Raw genomic sequence first — 22,077 nt, 5'->3', positions numbered from 1 at the left:
GCCACCAAAAACTCCTTCACCTCCCGAGTGCCATCTGGTTTCCACTTGATGCCATAGCCACAGTCAAATCCCACAGCCACATTCTGCCTCCCAAATGACCTCATTACTTTCTTAAAAAGATACAGCGCACACTTTTATAAATGAAGAGATTGCTTCTTCTATGCAAATGTTGTTAATTGGTACAATAAAATATGTTCTCTTAGTAGTTGCCAATAAAGTAAGTCCTAAATGGAAAGGATTGTTTGTCATCTGTAGCCCCATGAAGTCAGCTACAACAAGCTCAATAACTCACTGCATGCACACACTCCTATTGAATAATACGCATTCACCTGTATTGTGAATGGACCTAGGCTACATCTCCATTTAACCAGTGTATCAGTAGAGATTTACCATTCAAATAAATGTTCACCATTCTGCTGTTTTGTAGTTAGATTGGTATAAACAAAGTGAAATTGATTGTATGATTATATCATTGATTCATTAACACATACATACTACGCTCTCTAAAATAATGTCTGGATCAAGTGCCCTTCTGTGACTTTGGCTAATAAGCTTTCTTTTTTGTTGTTGTGGTATCATTTTAGTGTGTGTGTGTGTGTGTGTGTGTGTGTGTGTGTGTGTGTGTGTGTGTGTGTGTGTGTGTGAAGGAAGTCTCGTGTGTCAGAGGGAACTGAGAGTCCTGCAGAAAGCTGCACTTTGACCTTTAGTCCGTCTCACACGTCGCGGCACAGAGTGGGAAGTGGGACCTACGGACCAGTGTAAACCAGATCTGTGTGGTGTGATACTGCTGCTGAACCCTGCCACCGCGTCTCTGACGTCCCAGACCGTCACAGAGAGACCAATACTAACTCACCCCTGCAGATATTTAACAAAGTTCACATCAAAATCTGTTGACCAGATCAGCGTAGAACAACTTTTACGCAATCTTTGACAAATGTCAGAGTGTGTGTGTGTACCTGGATGATGAAGGTCTTGTCCTGGAAGCCGGGGGTCAGGCCCAGCATGCTCATGTAGGACGCCTCGTTGATGAAGTTCTCAATTCCGTGGAACACTCCGCGACCGGTGGCCGAGATACGCCCGTGGATACCGCCCTGACTGATGGGCTTGCCTGTCACACACGCGTGGGCGTTGATGTCCTGCACAGAGACACGCCCAGAGAGACACAGAGCCACACACACACACACACACACACACACACACACACACACACACACACACACACACACACACACACACACACACACACACACACACACACACACACACACACACACACACGTTAGAGTGTATGTTTAATTGCATTAGATCTGTTTGTCAGACTGTGAGATCGAGTCTTCAACATAGTTCAGCATGAGAGGTCAGTGCAGGACACATACTGCTCTGGGGCCAAACTACAGAACTACAATACCCATACTGCCCTGGGGCCAGACTACAGAACTACAATACCCATACTGCCCTGGGGCCAGACTACAGAACTGCAATGCCAGACTACAGAACTACAATACCCATACTGCCCTGGGGGACCAGACTACATAACTACAATACCCACACTGCCCTGGGGGCCAGACTACAGGACTACAGTGTATGTGTGTTTGTGTGGTAACTCACGGTATGTGCGATGGTGTTGGCGTATGTGTCCGCGATCCAGGACATCTCCCTCTCTCCAGTGCTCATGTCCGGAGCAGGAACATCAATACCAGGCCCTGAGGAGGGTAAGGGGGGAGGAGGGGTGAAGGTTTCTGTGAGGACTGGAAGCAATTTACACACAACCTACATCAGGGGTCCCCAATTACATTCAACCGTGGGACGATTTTTCCTTGAGCGGATAGGGGGCCAGAACATAGTTCTGAATAACACATTTTGTACACTGCAAATTAACCGCAGAAATCCCAAACAGATAGTGATTAACAAAAAACAGAATCATTACAAACCTTGATTACATTGAGATACGATCACATATGCATCTTGATTTATGCGTGGGAATACTTGGGAACAGATTTCCTAAATTAAAATCACTTTGAGCCGATTTCCTGGTGATTTTAATCTTTTATGTCCAACATCAAAAATGATTAAAAAAATATATTATTTGGCTCAGAAAACTTGGGGGGCAAAAAAAATGTAATGACCCATGGGCCACCTAGTGGTGAACCCTGCCCTCCATCTTTATTTCTGTCTCTTTCCCACACGTAAACACATACTACACAGGTTTGAGATAAAGTTACTAGCAATTAAATATCTATAGTTATACCTATTCTATATATAGACAGTGGCTGACTGGAGGGCTCAGAACGCCCACTTTACCCTGGTGGCAGACAGAGACATGTCTAAATGCCAGTCTCTCTCCCTCTCTGTGGTATAAACAGGATGGTATGCAGCGAGGGACATTCTCATGTGTTCACTGGGCCCCGACATCCAAAAGCAGAAGTGGACAGAGGGAGGGAGGAGAGGGGGGCGAGGAAAGGGGGAGGATCTGACTGGAAGAGGGGTCCACTACCCACGTCACCACTGTTACACAGAAGCCTTTCCACTGCAACAGCAGTGTTCCACTTCAGCAATAAGGCCGAGGGGGTGTGGTATATGGCCAACGTGGAGTGCCTGGATACAGCCCTTAGCCGTGATATATTGGCCATATAACACAAACCCCCGAGGTACCTTATTGCTATTATAAACTGGTTATCCTGTCTTCTCTGTGTTTTGAGGTAGCACGTGACAGTCATTAGCATACAGGATCATAGGGGACAACTGGCTACATGAAGGACACACTTACCAATAAAGCCTTTCTTGGCCAGCTCAATGGTGAACCTTCTTGTGATCTTCTCCAACTCATTGTCCTAAAGAAAGAGAGATAAATGATTGATCACAGAGTGCATGAGGAGAGAGAAAGGTTTCCTGTGTGTCTGCCAGCTAACAGCTAAGCATTTCAGCTCCACTTAGCTCTGAAGGGCATACTACACCACACACACACACGCACGCCATAATGTGGTGACAGATAAACAGATAAAGCTGTAGCGATCATCCCTAAAGAGCCCATCTCTCTAGGATATGAATAAAGAGCCTATCTCTCTAGGATATGAATAAAGAGCCCATCTCTCTAGGATATGAATAAAGAGCCTCTCTCTCTAGGATATGAATAAAGAGCCCATCTCTCTAGGATATGAATAAAGAGCCTCTCTCTAGGATATGAATAAAGAGCCTCTCTCTCTAGGATATGAATAAAGAGCCTCTCTCTCTAGGATATGAATAAAGAGCCTATCTCTCTAGGATATGAATAAAGAGCCTCTCTCTCTAGGATATGAATAAAGAGCCCATCTCTCTAGGATATGAATAAAGAGCCCATCTCTCTAGGATATGAATAAAGAGCCTCTCTCTCTAGGATATGAAGAAAGAGCCTCTCTCTCTAGGATATGAATAAATAGCCTATCTCTCTAGGATATGAATAAATAGCCTATCTCTCTAGGATATGAATAAAGAGCCTCTCTCTCTAGGATATGAATAAAGAGCCTATCTCTCTAGGATATGAATAAAGAGCCCATCTCTCTAGGATATGAGCAAAGAGCCTCTCTCTAGGATATGAATAAAGAGCCTCTCTCTCTAGGATATGAAGAAAGAGCCTATCTCTCTAGGATATGAATAAAGAGCCTATCTCTCTAGGATATGAATAAAGAGCCCATCTCTCTAGGATATGAATAAAGAGCCTCTCTCTCTAGGATATGAATAAAGAGCCTCTCTCTCTAGGATATGAATAAAGAGCCTATCTCTCTAGGATATGAATAAAGAGCCCATCTCTCTAGGATATGAATAAAGAGCCTCTCTCTCTAGGATATGAATGAAGAGCCCATCTCTCTAGGATATGAATAAAGAGCCTATCTCTCTAGGATATGAATAAAGAGCCTATCTCTCTAGGATATGAATAAATAGCCTATCTCTCTAGGATATGAATAAAGAGCCTCTCTCTCTAGGATATGAATAAAGAGCCTATCTCTCTAGGATATGAATAAAGAGCCTATCTCTAGGATATGAATAAAGAGCCTCTCTCTAGGATATGAATAAAGAGCCTCTCTCTAGGATATGAATAAAGAGCCTATCTCTCTAGGATATGAATAAAGAGCCTATCTCTAGGATATGAATAAAGAGCCTATCTCTCTAGGATATGAATAAAGAGCCTCTCTCTAGGATATGAATAAAGAGCCTCTCTCTAGGATATGAAGAAAGAGCCTATCTCTAGGATATGAATAAAGAGCCTATCTCTCTAGGATATGAATAAAGAGCCTCTCTCTAGGATATGAATAAAGAGCCTCTCTCTAGGATATGAATAAAGAGCCTCTCTCTAGGATATGAATAAAGAGCCTATCTCTAGGATATGAATAAAGAGCCTCTCTCGCTAGGATATGAATAAAGAGCCTCTCTCGCTAGGATATGAATAAAGAGCCTCTCTCTCTAGGATATGAATAAAGAGCCTCTCTCTCTAGGATATGAATAAAGAGCCTATCTCTCTAGGATATGAATAAAGAGCCTCTCTCTCTAGGATATGAATAAAGAGCCTCTCTCTCTAGGATATGAATAAAGAGCCTCTCTCTCTAGGATATGAATAAAGAGCCTCTCTCTCTAGGATATGAATAAAGAGCCTCTCTCTCTAGGATATGAATAAAGAGCCTCTCTCTCTAGGATATGAATAAAGAACCCATCTCTCTAGGATATGAATAAAGAGCCCATCTCTCTAGGATATGAATAAAGAGCCTATCTCTCTAGGATATGAATAAAGAGCTTCTCTCTCTAGGATATGAATAAAGAGCCTATCTCTCTAGGATATGAATAAAGAGCCTCTCTCTAGGATATGAATAAAGAGCCTATCTCTAGGATATGAATAAAGAGCCTATCTCTCTAGGATATGAATAAAGAGCCTCTCTCGCTAGGATATGAATAAAGAGCCTCTCTCTCTAGGATATGAATAAAGAGCCTCTCTCTCTAGGATATGAATAAAGAGCCTATCTCTCTAGGATATGAATAAAGAGCCTCTCTCTCTAGGATATGAATAAAGAGCCTCTTTCTCTAGGATATGAATAAAGAGCCTATCTCTCTAGGATATGAATAAAGAGCCTCTCTCTCTAGGATATGAATAAAGAGCCTCTCTCTCTAGGATATGAATAAAGAGCCTCTCTCTCTAGGATATGAATAAAGAACCCATCTCTCTAGGATATGAATAAAGAGCCCATCTCTCTAGGATATGAATAAAGAGCCTATCTCTCTAGGATATGAATAAAGAGCTTCTCTCTCTAGGATATGAATAAAGAGCCTATCTCTCTAGGATATGAATAAAGAGCCTATCTCTCTAGGATATGAATAAAGAGCCTATCTCTCTAGGATATGAATAAAGAGCCTATCTCTCTAGGATATGAATAAAGAGCCTATCTCTCTAGGATATGAATAAAGAGCCCATCTCTCTAGGATATGAATAAAAAGCCTATCTCTCTAGGATATGAATAAAGAGCCTATCTCTCTAGGATATGAATAAAGAGCCTATCTCTCTAGGATATGAATAAAGAGCCTCTCTCTCTAGGATATGAATAAAGAGCCTATCTCTCTAGGATATGAATAAAGAGCCTATCTCTCTAGGATATGAAGAAAGAGCCTATCTCTCTAGGATATGAATAAAGAGCCTATCTCTCTAGGATATGAATAAAGAGCCTATCTCTCTAGGATATGAATAAAGAGCCTCTCTCTCTAGGATATGAATAAAGAGCCTATCTCTCTAGGATATGAATAAAGAACCCGTCTCTCTAGGATATGAATAAAGAGCCTATCTCTCTAGGATATGAATAAAGAGCCTCTCTCTCTAGGATATGAATAAAGAGCCTATCTCTCTAGGATATGAATAAAGAGCCTCTCTCTCTAGGATATGAATAAAGAGCCTATCTCTCTAGGATATGAATAAAGAGCCTATCAGTTGTTCTGTGGTGAGTCTGTGTTGACAGAAGGCCGGCGTCTGCTCTGTCCTTTCCTCTCCAGCATGGAAGAAATCAGCGAGTTTGTCTGCGTGCGTGTGTGTGTGTGTGTGTGTGTGTGTGTGTGTGTGTGTGTGTGTGTGTGTGTGTGTGTGTGTGCGCGCATTTGTGTGCATCTGTGTGTGTGTGTCTGCATGTGTCTGTGAGTGTGTGCATTTGTGTGTGTGAGTGTGCATTTGAGTGTGCGTGTGTGTCTGCGTGTGTGTCTGCGTGTGTGTCTATAAGGGTTTACTGGAATAGATCATTGATGTGACATGGGGTAAAATATACTTCCTGTGCATTAGAGCGTTCCCACAATAATCATCTACCCTGGTGTGTGGTAGAGAACAGCCTCCAGTAAGCCACACTCTTTCCTCCATACAACACAAACACCTGTCTGTGTGTGCGTGTGTGTGTGTGTGTGCGTGTGTCTGTGTGTAACGGACTTACAGAGTAATTTTTGACGTTGATCTTGACACCAGCTTTAGCCCCCCCGAATGGTACATCTGGAGAGAGAAAACAGAACACACACACACACACACACACACACCATTGCTTTAACAACAGCTATCTGAAAATGCTAATAACAATCTCTCAGATCAGTGTGTATGTTTACATGAAATCAGGAGCACTGAGGCATGAATGAGATGTGAGCAGAGAGGAGAGGCGAGGAGAGGAGAGGCGAGGCGAGGCGAGGCGAGGCGAGGCGAGGCGAGGCGAGGCGAGGAGAGGAGAGGAGAGGAGAGGAGAGGAGAGGAGAGGAGAGGAGAGGAGAGGAGAGGAGAGGAGAGGAGAGGAGAGGAGAGGAGAGAAGTGGAGAGAAGTGGAGAGAAGTGGAGAGAAGTGGAGAGAAGTGGAGAGAAGTGGAGACTTACCGACCACGGCACACTTGTATGTCATCAGAGAGGCCAGAGCCTTCACCTCATCAACAGACACCTCTTCACTGTAACGGATCCCTGCACACAGACAGACACAAACGGAGTCAACACACGGAGCCCAACAATACCACACACACACTCTAAAGTTGACAGGAAGACAGGCTTGAGTCTATTCTGTGTCCAGTACAGGTACACTACCTGGGGTTACACTGTGTCCTACACCAGCAGTACAGGTACACTACCTGGGGTTACACTGTGTCCTCTACACCAGCAGTACAGGTACACTACCTGGGGTTACACTGTGTCCTCTACACCAGCAGTACAGGTACACTACCTGGGGTTACACTGTGTCCTCTACACCAGCAGTACAGGTACACTACCTGGGGTTACACTGTGTCCTCTACACCAGCAGTACAGGTACACTACCTGGGGTTACACTGTGTCCTCTACACCAGCAGTACAGGTACACTACCTGGGGTTACACTGTGTCCTACACCAGCAGTACAGGTACACTACCTGGGGTTACACTGTGTCCTCTACACCAGCAGTACAGGTACACTACTTGGGGTTACACTGTGTCCTCTACACCAGCAGTACAGGTACACTACCTGGGGTTACACTGTGTCCTACACCAGCAGTACAGGTACACTACCTGGGGTTACACTGTGTCCTCTACACCAGCAGTACAGGTACACTACCTGGGGTTACACTGTGTCCTCTACACCAGCAGTACAGGTACACTACCTGGGGTTACACTGTGTCCTCTACACCAGCAGTACAGGTACACTACCTGGGGTTACACTGTGTCCTCTACACCAGCAGTACAGGTACACTACCTGGGGTTACACTGTGTCCTCTACACCAGCAGTACAGGTACACTACCTGGGGTTACACTGTGTCCTACACCAGCAGTACAGGTACACTACCTGGGGTTACACTGTGTCCTCTACACCAGCAGTACAGGTACACTACTTGGGGTTACACTGTGTCCTCTACACCAGCAGTACAGGTACACTACCTGGGGTTACACTGTGTCCTCTACACCAGCAGTACAGGTACACTACCTGGGGTTACACTGTGTCCTCTACACCAGCAGTACAGGTACACTACCGGGGGTTACACTGTGTCCTCTACACCAGCAGTACAGGTACACTACCTGGGGTTACACTGTGTCCTCTACACCAGCAGTACAGGTACACTACCTGGGGTTACACTGTGTCCTCTACACCAGCAGTACAGGTACACTACCTGGGGTTACACTGTGTCCTCTACACCAGCAGTACAGGTACACTACCTGGGGTTACACTGTGTCCACTACACCAGCAGTACAGGTACACTACCTGGGGTTACACTGTGTCCTACACCAGCAGTACAGGTACACTACCTGGGGTTACACTGTGTCCTCTACACCAGCAGTACAGGTACACTACCTGGGGTTACACTGTGTCCTCTACACCAGCAGTACAGGTACACTACCTGGGGTTACACTGTGTCCTCTACACCAGCAGTACAGGTACACTACCTGGGGTTACAATGTGTCCTACACCAGCAGTACAGGCACACTACCTGGGGTTACACTGTGTCCTCTACACCAGCAGTACAGGTACACTACCTGGGGTTACACTGTGTCCTCTACACCAGCAGTACAGGTACACTACCTGGGGTTACACTGTGTCCTCTACACCAGCAGCACAGGTACACTACCTGGGGTTACACTGTGTCCTCTACACCAGCAGTACAGGTACACTACCTGGGGTTACACTGTGTCCTCTACACCAGCAGTACAGGTACACTACCTGGGGTTACACTGTGTCCTCTACACCAGCAGTACAGGTACACTACTTGGGGTTACACTGTGTCCTCTACACCAGCAGTACAGGTACACTACCTGGGGTTACACTGTGTCCTCTACACCAGCAGTACAGGTACACTACCTGGGGTTACACTGTGTCCTCTACACCAGCAGTACAGGTACACTACCGGGGGTTACACTGTGTCCTCTACACCAGCAGTACAGGTACACTACCTGGGGTTACACTGTGTCCTCTACACCAGCAGTACAGGTACACTACCTGGGGTTACACTGTGTCCTCTACACCAGCAGTACAGGTACACTACCTGGGGTTACACTGTGTCCTCTACACCAGCAGTACAGGTACACTACCTGGGGTTACACTGTGTCCTCTACACCAGCAGTACAGGTACACTACCGGGGGTTACACTGTGTCCTCTACACCAGCAGTACAGGTACACTACCTGGGGTTACACTGTGTCCTCTACACCAGCAGTACAGGTACACTACCTGGGGTTACACTGTGTCCTCTACACCAGCAGTACAGGTACACTACCTGGGGTTACACTGTGTCCACTACACCAGCAGTACAGGTACACTACCTGGGGTTACACTGTGTCCTACACCAGCAGTACAGGTACACTACCTGGGGTTACACTGTGTCCTCTACACCAGCAGTACAGGCACACTACCTGGGGTTACACTGTGTCCTCTACACCAGCAGTACAGGTACACTACCTGGGGTTACAATGTGTCCTACACCAGCAGTACAGGCACACTACCTGGGGTTACACTGTGTCCTCTACACCAGCAGTACAGGTACACTACCTGGGGTTACACTGTGTCCTCTACACCAGCAGTACAGGTACACTACCTGGGGTTACACTGTGTCCTCTACACCAGCAGTACAGGTACACTACCTGGGGTTACACTGTGTCCTCTACACCAGCAGCACAGGTACACTACCTGGGGTTACACTGTGTCCTCTACACCAGCAGCACAGGTACACTACCTGGGGTTACACTGTGTCCTCTACACCAGCAGCACAGGTACACTACCTGGGGTTACACTGTGTCCTCTACACCAGCAGTACAGGTACACTACCTGGGGTTACACTGTGTCCTCTACACCAGCAGTACAGGTACACTACCTGGGGTTACACTGTGTCCTCTACACCAGCAGTACAGGTACACTACCTGGGGTTACACTGTGTCCTCTACACCAGCAGTACAGGTACACTACCTGGGGTTACACTGTGTCCTCTACACCAGCAGTACAGGTACACTACCTGGGGTTACACTGTGTCCTCTACACCAGCAGTACAGGTACACTACCTGGGGTTACACTGTGTCCTCTACACCAGCAGTACAGGTACACTACCTGGGGTTACACTGTGTCCTCTACACCAGCAGTACAGGTACACTACCTGGGGTTACACTGTGTCCTCTACACCAGCAGTACAGGTACACTACCTGGGGTTACACTGTGTCCTCTACACCAGCAGTACAGGTACACTACCTGGGGTTACACTGTGTCCTCTACACCAGCAGTACAGGTACACTACCTGGGGTTACACTGTGTCCTCTACACCAGCAGTACAGGTACACTACCTGGGGTTACACTGTGTCCTCTACACCAGCAGCACAGGTACACTACCTGGGGTTACACTGTGTCCTCTACACCAGCAGCACAGGTACACTACCTGGGGTTACACTGTGTCCTCTACACCAGCAGCACAGGTACACTACCTGGGGTTACACTGTGTCCTCTACACCAGCAGTACAGGTACACTACCTGGGGTTACACTGTGTCCTCTACACCAGCAGTACAGGTACACTACCGGGGGTTACACTGTGTCCTCTACACCAGCAGTACAGGTACACTACCTGGGGTTACACTGTGTCCTCTACACCAGCAGTACAGGTACACTACCTGGGGTTACACTGTGTCCTCTACACCAGCAGCACAGGTACACTACCTGGGGTTACACTGTGTCCTCTACACCAGCAGTACAGGTACACTACCTGGGGTTACACTGTGTCCTCTACACCAGCAGTACAGGTACACTACCTGGGGTTACAATGTGTCCTACACCAGCAGTACAGGTACACTACCTGGGGTTACACTGTGTCCTCTACACCAGCAGTACAGGTACACTACCTGGGGTTACACTGTGTCCTCTACACCAGCAGTACAGGTACACTACCTGGGGTTACACTGTGTCCTCTACACCAGCAGTACAGGTACACTACCTGGGGTTACACTGTGTCCTCTACACCAGCAGCACAGGTACACTACCTGGGGTTACACTGTGTCCTCTACACCAGCAGCACAGGTACACTACCTGGGGTTACACTGTGTCCTCTACACCAGCAGTACAGGTACACTACCTGGGGTTACACTGTGTCCTCTACACCAGCAGCACAGGTACACTACCTGGGGTTACACTGTGTCCTCTACACCAGCAGCACAGGTACACTACCTGGGGTTACACTGTGTCCTCTACACCAGCAGTACAGGTACACTACCTGGGGTTACACTGTGTCCTCTACACCAGCAGCACAGGTACACTACCTGGGGTTACACTGTGTCCTCTACACCAGCAGCACAGGTACACTACCTGGGGTTACACTGTGTCCTCTACACCAGCAGTACAGGTACACTACCTGGGGTTACACTGTGTCCTCTACACCAGCAGTACAGGTACACTACCTGGGGTTACACTGTGTCCTCTACACCAGCAGTACAGGTACACTACCTGGGGTTACACTGTGTCCTCTACACCAGCAGTACAGGTACACTACCTGGGGTTACACTGTGTCCTCTACACCAGCAGTACAGGTACACTACCTGGGGTTACACTGTGTCCTCTACACCAGCAGTACAGGTACACTACCTGGGGTTACACTGTGTCCTCTACACCAGCAGTACAGGTACACTACCTGGGGTTACACTGTGTCCTCTACACCAGCAGTACAGGTACACTACCTGGGGTTACACTGTGTCCTCTACACCAGCAGTACAGGTACACTACCTGGGGTTACATTGTGTCCTCTACACCAGCAGTACAGGGAAACAGAGGGTGAGTGCCAACTTGGGCTGACCTATATTGGGCTATGTCGCTCTGACAGACCACGACCGAGAGCCAAGGGCACCGAACACTGACCGGAGACTGCAGCCAGCCCACTATAGAGGACAGAGAGAGGGCGTGCATGTGAGTGACATCATCTCAAAGCGCCACGGCGTGTACTGAGGCCCAGTCCAGAAAACAGCCCCTACGCTAGCGAGCCACTAGTCCCCTGCTGCGTTAGCAGCATGGTGTTCAGGAGAGGAGGGCACACATTAGCAACGCCTCCATAACATGACCTTAAGAGACCAGACAGCCTACAAGTCCCCCATATTAAGCTGGAGCTGCTGGAAGGCATGACCTTAACAACGTAGACCCTGCTTTGAACTACACTATAGACAACACTGACTGAGGTAAGGCCACTTTACTTTGATACAGCAGCAACAGGGAATGTCAATTATTATGTGGATTATAATTAAAATGGACATTCTCCTGCAACAGAGTGATCAAATTAAGATCCTACATCTGAAGGCTAATTCAATTCACTGAACAAGAACATTCTTTATACCCATAACCTTTCAACCATTAACCCCTCCCCCTTTGATTCTCTTCTCTCCTACCGCAGCACAGGAAAAAAACATGTTGAGAAACATTCCAATGGAATGAGTCTCTGGGTTGGCTAGGACACACACACACACACACACACACACACACACACACACACACACACACACACACACACACACACACACACACACGAGTGTAAGTTATGTATATACATGAAAAATGTATGAAAACAGATGATACCCATGAACAAACATACTGTACACCCACACAGACAAACCCAACCGCCCAAGAGCCCACAGAGATGTCCATTGATGTGGAAGGGAGCCCACCGTGGGTTGTTAGTCACAGTGGAAATAAGAGCCGCAGGCTTCCTCTTCTGCTTGGAAAGGAGAAGGACATGTTGGACGTTTAGCAGACTAAACATTCTTTGAGAGTGAGCCACTTCCTGACACTCCCTAACACTGAGTCACGCCTGCACAAACACAGTTCTCTGCAGTGGTCCAGCTAGAGAATGTGAGGTTCTGCAGTATTGTAGCAGAACCAGGATTTCTATGTAGAGCAGTGTGTGTGGGTCTGACTGACTGTCTGTCTGTCATATCAGCAACAGCCTTTGTACTTTGTCTACACATACAGTATCAGCCCATTACCTCTAGTCTCTACCCCACTAGTACACTGACTGTAACAGCCTTTACCCTGTAGTCTCTACCCCACTAGTACACTGACTGTAACAGCCTTTACCCTGTAGTCTCTACCCCACTAGTACACTGACTGTAACAGCCTTTACCCTGTAGTCTCTACCCCACTAGTACACTGACTGTAACAGCCTTTACCCTGTAGTCTCTACCCCACTAGTACACTGACTGTAACAGCCTTTACCCTGTAGTCTCTACCCCACTAGTACACTGACTGTAACAGCCTTTACCCTGTAGTCTCTACCCCACTAGTACACTGACTGTAACAGCCTTTACCCTGTAGTCTCTACCCCACTAGTACACTGACTGTAACAGACTTTACACCATCTAGCCTAACCATCAGGCGTTTGTGTCCCAAGTAACTGTGTTTTCCACTGAGCTAACCCTAACCCAAGGCATTAGCTAGGGGAACTAACAAGTCTTCAGGTCACAGGCAAGGTCATACTAACCAGCTCTGTTACATAGTCTACGCTGACAGGACGGCAATACGGCTGGATCACACAGAACGGAGGGTATGGAAACCATGAGAAGTGTAGCTGTAGTCAGAGAAGAGGAGAATGGAAACCATGAGAAGTGTAGCTGTAGTCAGAGAAGAGGAGAATGGAAACCATGAGAAGTGTAGCTGTAGTCAGAGAAGAGGGGAATGGAAACCATGAGAAGTGTAGCTGTAGTCAGAGAAGAGGGGAATAGAAACCATGAGAAGTGTAGCTGTAGTCAGAGAAGAGGAGAATGGAAACCATGAGAAGTGTAGCTGTAGTCAGAGAAGAGGGGAATGGAAACCATGAGAAGTGTAGCTGTAGTCAGAGAAGAGGGGAATGGAAACCATGAGAAGTGTAGCTGTAGTCAGAGAAGAGGGGAATGGAAACCATGAGAAGTGTAGCTGTAGTCAGAGAAGAGGGGAATGGAAACCATGAGAAGTGTAGCTGTAGTCAGAGAAGAGGGGAATGGAAACCATGAGAAGTGTAGCTGTAGTCAGAGAAGAGGGGAATGGAAACCATGAGAAGTGTAGCTGTAGTCAGAGAAGAGGGGAATGGAAACCATGAGAAGTGTAGCTGTAGTCAGAGAAGAGGGGAATGGAAACCATGAGAAGTGTAGCTGTAGTCAGAGAAGAGGGGAATGGAAACCATGAGAAGTGTAGCTGTAGTCAGAGAAGAGGGGAATGGAAACCATGAGAAGTGTAGCTGTAGTCAGAGAAGAGGGGAATGGAAACCATGAGAAGTGTAGCTGTAGTCAGAGAAGAGGGGAATGGAAACCATGAGAAGTGTAGCTGTAGTCAGAGAAGAGGGGAATGGAAACCATGAGAAGTGTAGCTGTAGTCAGAGAAGAGAAGAATAGAAACCATGAGAAGTGTAGCTGTAGTCAGAGAAGAGGGGAATGGAAACCATGAGAAGTGTAGCTGTAGTCAGAGAAGAGGGAATGGAAAGTGTGACTAAGCTGCAGAAAGTGAAGAGGGATTTGATCACTTCTCTAAAACAGGTTTGAGGGAAGCATCTGCTCTGCTGGCGTGTGACGACCTCTGACCTCCCCATGATGATGCGTTTGCCATCATTAAACATCTATACGCCACACTAATCAGAAAGTCTATTCAAATTTGACTTGTCACATGCGCTGAATACAACAGGTGTAGACCTTACAGTGAAATGCTTACTTACAAGCCCTTTACGAACAGTGCAGTTTTAAGAAAATACAACAACAAAAAGTAAGAGACAAGAATAAGAAATAATTAAAGAGCAGCAGTAAATAACAATAGCGGGGCTATATACATTAACACACAACCAATGTCCCCTCCAGTGTTCAAATATACTCTCTGTCAGTCTGTCAGAACATGCACTTGATTCAGCTTGCCTGGCACAATGGATGGGTGGTGACTTTGCACTTTAAGGCCAGTTGGTTCAACAAGAGAAAACTCACTGGATGAGCTAAATAAAGTGAACACTCCTCCCTCCTCCTGTCAAAACGCTGACGAATAGGAACGCTTAGTGAACACTCCTCCCTCCTCCTGTCAAAACGCTGACGAATAGGAACGCTTGGGTACATTACCACCCCTTCCCCTACTCCACTCCTCAATCAACTGTTCCTCCCTCTCTCGCTCCCCCCTCACGGGAAATGTCACATCCTAATCCTCACAAATCACCCACAATGCAGAGCTGAACAAGTCTTGAACCTTGACTTGATCCCTGAACTACCACCCCCCCCTCCTAAAACAGACACACCCTGCAGCCCTGGCCCTACCACACCTGGTGTCTGTACAAATGCAGCATTATCTCACACACACACACACGTATTAGCCAATCATTGGTGACAGCCAACTGTCTACTTGTACCTACACATGGACAACAACAATCAGTGACAACGTCTGTATCTAGCTGCTAGTTACTGGGAGTGTGTGTTGATCAGATACACAGCTACAGAAAGACTAACACCAACATAGAGTGTCTTGATAGGGCGTTGGGCCACCACAAGCCACCAGAACAGCTTCAATGAAATGTGGCAGAGATTATACGTGTCTGGAACTCTATTAGAAGGATGCGAGACAATTCTTCCACAAGTAATTTCAGAATTTGTTGATGGTGGTGGAAAACACTGTCTCAGATGTGTTCAGTGTTCAATCGGAGACAGACAGACAGACAGACAGACAGACAGACAGACAGACAGACAGACAGACAGACAGACAGACAGACAGACAGACAGACAGACAGACAGACAGCTTCTAGCCTGGTAGCCATAATAATAAAATAATGAGCAACTGGGCTTTTTTTATACATGACCCTAAGCATGATGGGATGTTAATTGCTTAATTAACTCAAGAACCACACCTGTGTGGAATCACCTGCTTACAATATACTGTGTATCCCTCATTTACTCAAGTGTTTCTTTTAGTTTGGCAGTTACCTTAGCAACGTGCATGCCCCGCCCACCTGAGGATCTGTCTATTTCCTGTGTTTGAGGGGTGTAAATCCACTTGTCACTTAAATATCGCTGGCTTGATTGCTTTCCTTTTAGTACTGTGACCCTTTTCTACTCTTGCTTGTGCCTGTTGTTTTTTCCCCCCATTAACGTTACGAAATGTTTGTAATGGCCTGTCAAACACACCCCGGTAATGGCTGAAACGAGCTGGAATACACTGTCTTTCTGTTGCATCTATAAGAACGTTAAAGCTTCGTCAGGGATTTAAACGCATCGCCTCCACACATCACAAGATCATTTTATTTTGATGGGCGTTCCTTTTTGGTGGATTTTTTTTTAAATGAACACAAATCTGAAATTAAATTCAAGCAACTTCCAAAAAGGAACAGTCAGATTCTAGATATAATGTCTGATCTCTCAAACAATGTAAAGCCTGTTGATTTTTTATCTGAGGGTATCCTGATATTGACACACTTGTTGAATTATGCAACAGAACGTGACAACAACAATAATTGATAAGGCAGGCTAGTGCAGGTAGGTATAGCCAGGTAGGTATAGCCAGGTAGGTATCGCCAGGTAGGTATAGCCAGGTAGGTATAGCCAGGTAGGTATAGCCAGGTAGGTATAGACAGGTAGGTATAGCCAGGTAGGTATAGCCAGGTAGGTATAGACAGGTAGGTATAGCCAGGTAGGTATAGCCAGGTAGGTATAGCCAGGTAGGTATAGCCAGGTAGGTATAGCCAGGTAGGTATAGACAGGTAGGTATAGACAGGTAGGTATAGCCAGGTAGGTATAGCCAGGTAGGTAAAGCCAGGTAGGTATAGCCAGGTAGGTATAGCCAGGTAGGTAAGGACAGGTAGGTATAGCCAGGTAGGTATAGCCAGGTAGGTATAGACAGGTAGGTATAGACAGGTAGGTATAGACAGAACAGGTTTCTGGTGGTCGCAGCCCTGTTGCACCATTTTATGTTCATTTATTAATAGATAAAAATACACCAAGTGTATTTATGCAAATTCAGCACGTATGAGTGCATTCTAAGAATTGTTTTTGTTGCTTAAATTTTACAATAAATGTAATACCTGAATTCCAAACAAAATCCCTGAATTCCATTCATTATTTGTTTGTGCCAGTAAAATGTTTTATGTGACATAATTCAATCAATATCTGATGGGTTTTAAAAAACTGATCGGCGGCTATGCTACTAGCATAGCGGGGTTGTACTGTCACCCTGAAGGTATTTTACGGTCATCAGACATCGTCGGACTAAAATATGAGGTAAAACTGTCATTCAGATGGTCTCAGCGACATGAACATAACATAGCAGGTTACCAAGTAGAGCTTCGTAGTTACGTTTTGATGTATGGGTTGTCATGGATCGAACCAAATTCCCCATTTCCATGACGAGTGCTAGCTTGCTGGTTGTGTGGGAGTGGCTGATGTCATTCACTTATGGCAGTGAGCCGGGAGAGAGGCAGTGCTGAGCAGAATTGGCTGTATGGTTTTATTCTTTCAACTAAAAACTAAAAAGAAGTCTGTGGCTATAGCCCTACATTCATTAAAAACATAGCTAAATACCAGTTCATTGAAAATGTGTCCCATCCATATTTTTGTGCAGCTGGCAGGCAGCTCACTGACTCCGTCTCATCTGAGCCTAGACTAATTATTTGCTGGAAACAGTGCCGTTTATCCACCCATCACCAGAGCAACTCATCAACACCCAAAATAACATTCCAATGTAAGCCAACCTCCGCTTACTTCTGAGGTAGACCTACAGCTATGTTATTAGACTAGTAGCCTTCTGTCTTAGTTAATTACCAAAAGTGCCCTCTTTGACCTCTTGGGTCGAATGTTATTCATATTTTATTAACCCGGCTTCCCTGTGGCTCAGTTGGTAGAGCATGGTGTGTGCAACGCCAGGGGTGTGGGTTCGATTCCCACGGGGGGCCAGTACAAAAAAGAAATGTATGCACATTTCTGATACAGCTAAATGACTATAATGTATAATGTATAACCCATTCATAAAAATAAAAATTAAACTGATGAAAATCCGGTGTTTCTATGTCAAACGGTTTTGTTATATTTCCATCTTCTGTGATAAAGTGTAATATAAAGTGTAATATTGGGATGCAACTCAAAATGTAATACATTTAAACTCCATATCTGACATTGTCCAGGTGTCTTCTTTCTTTAAACCCATAACCATGTGTGTGAGGTGTATACTTTTGTATCAGAGTAGATTTGTTTAAGACCACCAATAATCACTCTGTGGTACCCCGATTTAACCCACTGCAGTATTCATAGGAAATGTGTGTCAGTGTGAGGCTGTGTGTGTCCATGTTATGTGTGAGGCTGTGTGAGATGTGTGAGGCTATGTGTTATGTGTGAGGCTGTGTGAGATGTGTGAGGCTATGTGTGATGTGTGAGGCTATGTGTGATGTGTGAGGCTATATGTGTGTGTGTGTGTGTGTGTGTGTGTGTGTGTGTGTGTGTGTGTGTGTGTGTGTGTGTGTGTGTGTGTGTGTGTGTGTGTGTGTGTGTGTGTGTGTGTGTGTGTGCACACAGGTGGCACAGGATTAGGCGTATGATTTGTCACTCTAGGCCTACTAAATATAACATAAGTGTGATATATACAGTACCAGTCAAAAGTTTTAGAACACCTACTCATTCAAGGGTTTCTTTATTTTTACTATTTTGTAGAATAATAGTGAAGACGTCAAAACTATGAAATAATACATACGGAATCATGTAGTAACCAAAAAAAAGTGTTAAACAAATCAAAATATATTTAACATTTGAGATTCTTCAAAGTAGCCACCCTTTGCCTTTTTTTTACCATTATTTTACCAGGTAAGTTGACTGAGAACACATTCTCATTTACAGCAACGACCTGGCGAATAGTTTCAGGGGAGAGGAGGGGGATGAATGAGCCAATTGTAAGCTGGGGATGATAAGGTGGCCTTGACGGTATGAGGGCAAGATTGGGAATTTAGCCAGGATACCGGGGTTAACACCCCTACTCTTACGATAAGTGCAATGGGATCTTTAATGACCTCAGAGAGTCAGGACACCCGTTTAATGTCCCATCCAAAAGACAGCACCCTACCATGGGATATTTTTTAGAGCAGAGGAAAGAGTGCCTCCTACTGGCCCTGCAACACCACTTCCAGCAACATCTGGTCTCCCATCCAGGGACTGACCAGGACCAACCCTGCTGAGCTTCAGAAGTAAGGCAGCAGTGGGATGCAGGGTGGTATGCTGCTGGTAACATCTTGATGACAACTTTTCACAATGTTGGCATTCTCTCAACCAGCTTCATGAGGTAGTCACCTGGAATGCATTGAAATTAACAAGTGTGCCTTGTTAAACGTTCATTTGTGGAATTTCTTTCCTTGTTAATGGATTTGAGCCAATCAGTTGTGTTGTGACAAGATAGGGGTGGTATACAGAAGATAGCACTATTTGGTAAAAGACCAAGTCCATATTATGGCAAGAACAGCTCAAATAAGCAAAGAGAAATGACAGTCCATCATTACTTTAAGACATGAAGGTCAGTCAATACGGAAGATGTCAAAAACGTCAAGTTTCTTCGGATGCAGTCGCAAAAACCATCAAGCTCTATAGTGAAACTGGCTCTCATGAGGACCGCCACAGGAAAGGAAGACCCAGAGTTACCTCTGCTGCAGAGGATAAGTTCATTAGAGTTAACTGCACCTCAGATTGCAGCCCAAATAAATGCTTCACGGAGTTCAAGTAACAGACACATCTCAACATCAACTGTTCAGAGACTGCGTGAACCAGGCCTTCATTGCTGCAAAGAAACCACCACTAAAGGACACCAATAAGAAGAAGAGACTTGCTTTGGCCAAGAAACATGAGCAATGGACATTAGACCGGTGGAAATCTGTCCTTTGGTATGATGAGTCTTTGTGAGGTGCAAAGTAGGTGAACGGATGATCTCCGCATGTGTGGTTCCCACCGTGAAGCATGGAGGAGGAGGTGTGATGGTGCATTGCTGGTGACACTGTCAGTGATTTATTTAGAATTCAAGGCAAACTTAACGAGCATGGCTACCACAGCATTCTGCAGCAATACGCCATCCAGGCTGTGTAAGGGCTATTTGACCAAGAAGGAGCGTGATGGAGTGCTGCATCAGATGACCTGGCCTCCATAGTCACCCAACCTCACCCAATTGAGATGGTTTGGGTTGAGTTGGACCGCAGAGTGAAGGAAAAGTAGCCAACAAGTTCTCAGCATATGTGGGAAAGACTATTGGAAAAGCATTCCAGGTGTGAGTGTGTACAATATGACCACTTTACTTTAAATGAACTTGCTGTATTTTTTCACCCTGTTGTACAGACGAATTAGCATATTAAGAACCATTTGCATAAAGCAATATAAAAGTTATTCTAATTTCATAAATTATTATAGACTCTTAGTCCTGCATGACTATTTGTTAATAACATGACCACCCTAGTTTACATTATTGGGCTTAAAGTACTGAAATGATGTATTATGCCTCATTTGCGTATTAAATGGTTCATTTGCATAATACAGCATTTTAATGTAATGTTTTTATTTTGTTTGAGTCATCTCTGTGAACCTTGAAAATGTCAAAACAATATGACCATCCTATCTTGAGCTATTTAGAGTTATTGGACAAAAGTAAGTAAGCATTTCACTGTAAGGTTTACACCTGTTGTATTCGGCACATGTGGCAAATCAAATTTGGTGTAGAATTTAGGAATCCGGAGAGGTGATTTGGTGCCTTATTGAGAACAGATTATAGTAACATTGACCTGTCCGCGACCTTTTCTGATCACTTGACAAGAAGATATTTCAGCAATGGTAAGTCTTCTCCTCATGAAATAAAACATTCTGTGTTCCTGACAAGCCGCTCTACAATTTGGAATGGAAAGTATAAACCCAGAACCCATTTTTTACATTTTAGTCATTTAGCAGACGCTCTTATCCAGAGCGACTTACAGTAGTGAATACATAAATTTCATTTTCATTTCATGAATTTTTTTTTTTTTTTTTTTGTACTGGCTCGCTGTGGGAATCGAACCCACAACCCTGGCGTTGCACACACCATGCTCTACCAACTGAGCCACAGGGAAGGCCCAGTTTTATTTTGTCCCCTAACACCCTACTTGTGTAGCTAAGAGATGCAGCTAGCTATCTATATAGTAACTAGCTAACGTTAGCTAAACAGAGTCAGTGCAGCTGTTCTGTCAGCTGAGTAATGCGATCGTCAAATTAGCTACCAAGCTAGCTAGTTCATTTAGCAACCGCACAGCCACTCGAAGGACAGTTGAGAAGCAGGAAGCGGCGCTTGGCAGTATATCTTACCCCCCTTGCAGGGCGTCCTGTGCTGGCTGTGCTGGGCGCGGTAGCCCTCCACGACCTCCCACTCTCCGTTGTCCCTCTTGATGGGGAAAGAGACGCTGAGGACGTGGTTGCAGGGCTTGATGATGCGGAGAATCCCCTTCACTCGTTTCATCTTCTGTTCGGGGGTCTCCTTGCTCTTTAGGTCCTCAACAAGCTTGTCCTGAACGATGGCGGCTCCGCGGTCGAAGAAACCCTCCACCATGCGAAAGAAGTTGGGGTCGTCGGGCTGTTCACTATACTGTCGGACCCGCATCAGAGCAGCGGATGCTGGGAGAGCAGAGTCCACGCAGCCCGAGGCCAGGGCACTGCCCGCCCCGCGGGATAACAGCTCCCCGAAGTACCGGTACATTATTGGTCTAGTTGACTAACCGTTTAACGGGGAAAAAAACAACAGCGACGGGGGGTAGCTATCTATCTATTTATTAACCAGTGAGAGGGATGACTGAACCGCACAGCAGCACACCTTCACTGTGTCCCCTCTTTCGACTGAATGGCCGTTAGAAGTGCGCGCCCGTTCGCTTTAAGTCTGCGCTGACCACCTCGGCTAGGACGCCTCCGGGACCGGGATGCACGCGGAAGAGGAGGGCACAGTTCTATGAGGAGGTTCATTTCGGGGCGCGCGTCCGCAAGAGCCAGAAAACAAAGCGCGATCCCGTGTGTGTCTCTCTGAATGCAGTTGTAGGTGGCCTATGTCAAATGTTTATTGTGCAAGTGCGATATATAGCCTACATATTCACAGATAAATCCAGCTTCTGAATCTTCTAATGAGACAATTGTGGAGTTATTCTGATGGGATCCTGAGCAT

The 22,077-nt window shown here is 45.7% G+C and overlaps 1 protein-coding gene across 2 annotated transcripts in view; it reads right to left on the bottom strand.

Annotated features, from left to right (window-relative positions):
• The window catches only part of gdh2 (glutamate dehydrogenase), a 28,075-nt gene extending 6,247 nt beyond the window's left edge, over positions 1-21,828 (bottom strand). The window contains exons 1-6 of one of the 2 annotated variants that reach the window (XM_014158174.2): positions 21,234-21,828; positions 6,857-6,937; positions 6,432-6,487; positions 2,768-2,831; positions 1,609-1,703; positions 957-1,136 (exon numbers count right to left, since the gene is read on the bottom strand). In XM_014158174.2, coding sequence (XP_014013649.1) covers positions 957-1,136; positions 1,609-1,703; positions 2,768-2,831; positions 6,432-6,487; positions 6,857-6,937; positions 21,234-21,621 — 864 coding nt within the window. In that variant the 5' untranslated portion in view covers positions 21,622-21,828. 2 annotated transcript variants of the gene reach the window in all.
• Positions 21,829-22,077: the final 249 nt, after the last annotated feature.

The sequence above is a fragment of the Salmo salar genome, chromosome ssa19 (genome assembly GCF_905237065.1).
Source record: "Salmo salar chromosome ssa19, Ssal_v3.1, whole genome shotgun sequence".
Classification (NCBI taxonomy): Eukaryota; Metazoa; Chordata; class Actinopteri; order Salmoniformes; family Salmonidae; genus Salmo; species Salmo salar.
This window is presented reverse-complemented; position numbering and strand designations above follow the sequence as displayed.